This window comes from Setaria italica, chromosome II (genome assembly GCF_000263155.2).
Source record: "Setaria italica strain Yugu1 chromosome II, Setaria_italica_v2.0, whole genome shotgun sequence".
Classification (NCBI taxonomy): Eukaryota; Viridiplantae; Streptophyta; class Magnoliopsida; order Poales; family Poaceae; genus Setaria; species Setaria italica.
The window spans coordinates 31,696,125-31,698,764 of NC_028451.1; the positions used below are offsets into that span (position 1 = coordinate 31,696,125).

Below are 2,640 nucleotides of genomic sequence, written 5' to 3' on the forward strand. Positions count from 1 at the left end.
CTTAGCCTCGTGGCATCCAGTCTAGTTCCAATCCTGAGTAAAAAGTAGAGTTGAAAGCTTGGTGTTCAAGACTAGCTTCGAACACTCGAGGGTAAGTTAGATTGCAGCTTAGTTATCAACCAATAGCTGTTAGCTTTGGAATCTTAAAGTAGCAAAGAGGATGTAAGGTTAGGCAAGTTTATTTGTTAGTTCAGAGCCAGCGAGGTTAACGAGTTTCGTATCTTGACCAACAAGTTGCGAGATTAAGTTGTTTTTGCCTACCGACAACGCTCGAGGTTGTGTAGTTTTTGGACGATCCCCAACATTCATTAACAAAACAAGCAAAAAGGTTGGCTCGGCTCGGCTCGTTAGTAGCTCGAGCCAACTCGTTAGGCTCGCGAGTTGGATGTAAATTTGGAATTAACATCTCAACATATATAAAATATTTAAAAATAGTAATTACAAAGTTCTAAACGTTAAAATTCACCTTGGAGAACCTTGGCTCACTCGGCTCCGTTTTGATGACTCGGCTCCACTTCGATAGCTCGGCTCCCTGTATATGTTAGCTCTTTAGCTTTCTAGCTCATTTGGCTCGAGCCAGCTTGTTAATAAGATGAGAAAAACAGCTGCTCGGCTTGTTAAAAAATTGATCAAGCAAATTCAAGCCGAGCCGAGTCGAACTATGAACGAGCTTTAGACCTCAGCATTTATCAGGTTGGGACGACAACAAAAGGGACATGGATGACTGAATCTGGATTGTCATGCTCACAAATTTTACAAGCACATACGTACGTAAAAAAATTAAGAAACTAAATGAGCATTATGTTTATGCAGTGATCTAAATTTAATAAGCACATACGTGATCCATACATACATAGGTTATATCGTACTTTGCAAATTGTGAAAAGCATACCAAACTAGAGCTTTATTTTCCATCCAATTTGCGACCGAGTTAGTTTCCCACATTTTTTTTGTCCGATTGGTTTTCCACCAATATTTCCCACCGCCTCAAACCAAAATACAAACAATTCCACTACCCAACACCCACCCACGCAACAAGTTTGACCGATGACGGCATTTGTTGTTCCTGTCTTCTCGATGCAAAACCGCGGGCAGTTCACTTTTTCCATCTCTCCTCCGGCCCCTCGCTCCCTCCGACCCAAGGACTCTCGAGATCAATCCCCAAGCTCCCCTTCAAAGTGTGAGTACCAGTTGTCCCTCTTCCCATGGATCCGATCCTGATTCTCCGGATCTACTGACTTTCAATTCCCGCAGGTTCAACTACTTTGCGGAGGAGATCAAGGTCCGATCCTGTCCCAGACCAGAGGTATGCAATCTCTCGCTCTTTCTTGATGAGAATTAACTTAATTGGTGATTTCAGTTGTTCGAGATTTTAGATGATAATCTTCTCATGCCATGCGTGGCGTCAGAGGTCTCCTGCATGCCCTCACCCACGCCAAACCTTCGCCGCTGCATTCCCCGACCCCACCGTTTCCGATCTCCGTTTGTGCAACTACGACGAGTCGATGCCCTAACGGTTGGTACATTAGAAATTTGGGCTTGCGGATCTATCCTCTTTTCTTTAATGTAATACACTTTGTAGATGAAAATTGAATCATTGTAAATTGTCCATGTGGATGACCCATAGCTCTGTTGGGGCTCCATTTTATTGTCACGGGGTATTTTGATGCTCGATCTTAAATACACTTTTGTTTTTTACAGAAAAACAATCAAAGGGGAAATAATGACAAGTTAGCCACGAGTAGGAAAGGTAATGACAATTACAAAGCACGAGGTAAGATTAGATTTGGATTCCTCCAATGTACAGAGTGAGGGAGGTCTGTAAATCTTGTTGTGGGAAATAAATATGTCTTGCATCAGGAGAGAGAGGATCCCAATGTAAATTGCTTTACATTTTCTAAAACTCCAGGTTCAGATAACATTCTGAATATGCTCTTTTAATTCTAATATTTCTGTCGGACTTTATTATCAACTAATCTTACTTGTGTTGTACTCCCTCCATCCCAAATTATAAGTCGCTTTGACTTTTTTGATACATTCACTTTGCTATGTATATAGATATAACAATATGTCTAGATGCATAGCAAAGTGGATGTACCAAAAAAGTCAAAGCGACTTATAATTTGGGATGGAGGGAGTAGTACATATAAATCCATCTCTTGCTAAAAACCTGAACCTTTTCAACTGTTTGGTGTAATTTCTGCAAACTACATTGGCCGTGAGAACCACAATGTATCCTATATATGCTTTTTTCTAATGTCAACTGTACGCATATAATCAATATTGATAGCTCTGTTATTAGCTCAACAATTTTATACAGCATACTAATTTCATAGAAGTCAAAATTTCAAATTATTTTTCTTTGAGTAATGCTTCTCTTTTTTGGTGTTGAGAAATATCTATTGCAATCTTATTATTGATCATTTCCTTGTATGTTTTGTACAACAAAACTATCAACGGGGAGAAGAAAGAAAAGTTAGTCAAAAAGTGTGAGAGATTTTAGCCTTTTCAAATTGCAAGGTAGGTTTCTAAAATTAAAATTGTTTGAATGCAAAGTAGAACTTGGTTAGATATCATTTATAAACCCTACTTTTCCCTCTCTGAAACTCATGTGGCGAATGATTAATGCTATCAGCACTC

The 2,640-nt window shown here is 39.4% G+C and overlaps 1 protein-coding gene across 1 annotated transcript; it reads left to right on the forward strand.

Moving 5' to 3' along the window:
- Positions 1 to 1,045: 1,045 nt before the first annotated feature.
- LOC101752765 lies at positions 1,046 to 1,947 on the forward strand. The gene is made up of 4 exons (XM_022824690.1): positions 1,046 to 1,180; positions 1,255 to 1,306; positions 1,410 to 1,516; positions 1,702 to 1,947. Exons 1-4 carry the CDS (start codon positions 1,048 to 1,050, stop codon positions 1,722 to 1,724), a joined length of 315 nt encoding a protein of 104 aa, XP_022680425.1. The 5' UTR covers positions 1,046 to 1,047; the 3' UTR covers positions 1,725 to 1,947.
- Positions 1,948 to 2,640: the final 693 nt, after the last annotated feature.

Excerpts from the sequence above, each read along its gene's own strand:
- LOC101752765 (XM_022824690.1), top strand. The coding sequence starts at position 1,048 with ATGACGGCATTTGTTGTTCCTGTCTTCTCGATGCAAAACCGCGGGCAG. Across the intron at positions 1,181-1,254 it reads CCCAAGCTCCCCTTCAAAGT|GTTCAACTACTTTGCGGAGG; the intron begins GTGAGTACCAGT and ends CAATTCCCGCAG. Across the intron at positions 1,307-1,409 it reads GATCCTGTCCCAGACCAGAG|AGGTCTCCTGCATGCCCTCA; the intron begins GTATGCAATCTC and ends GCGTGGCGTCAG.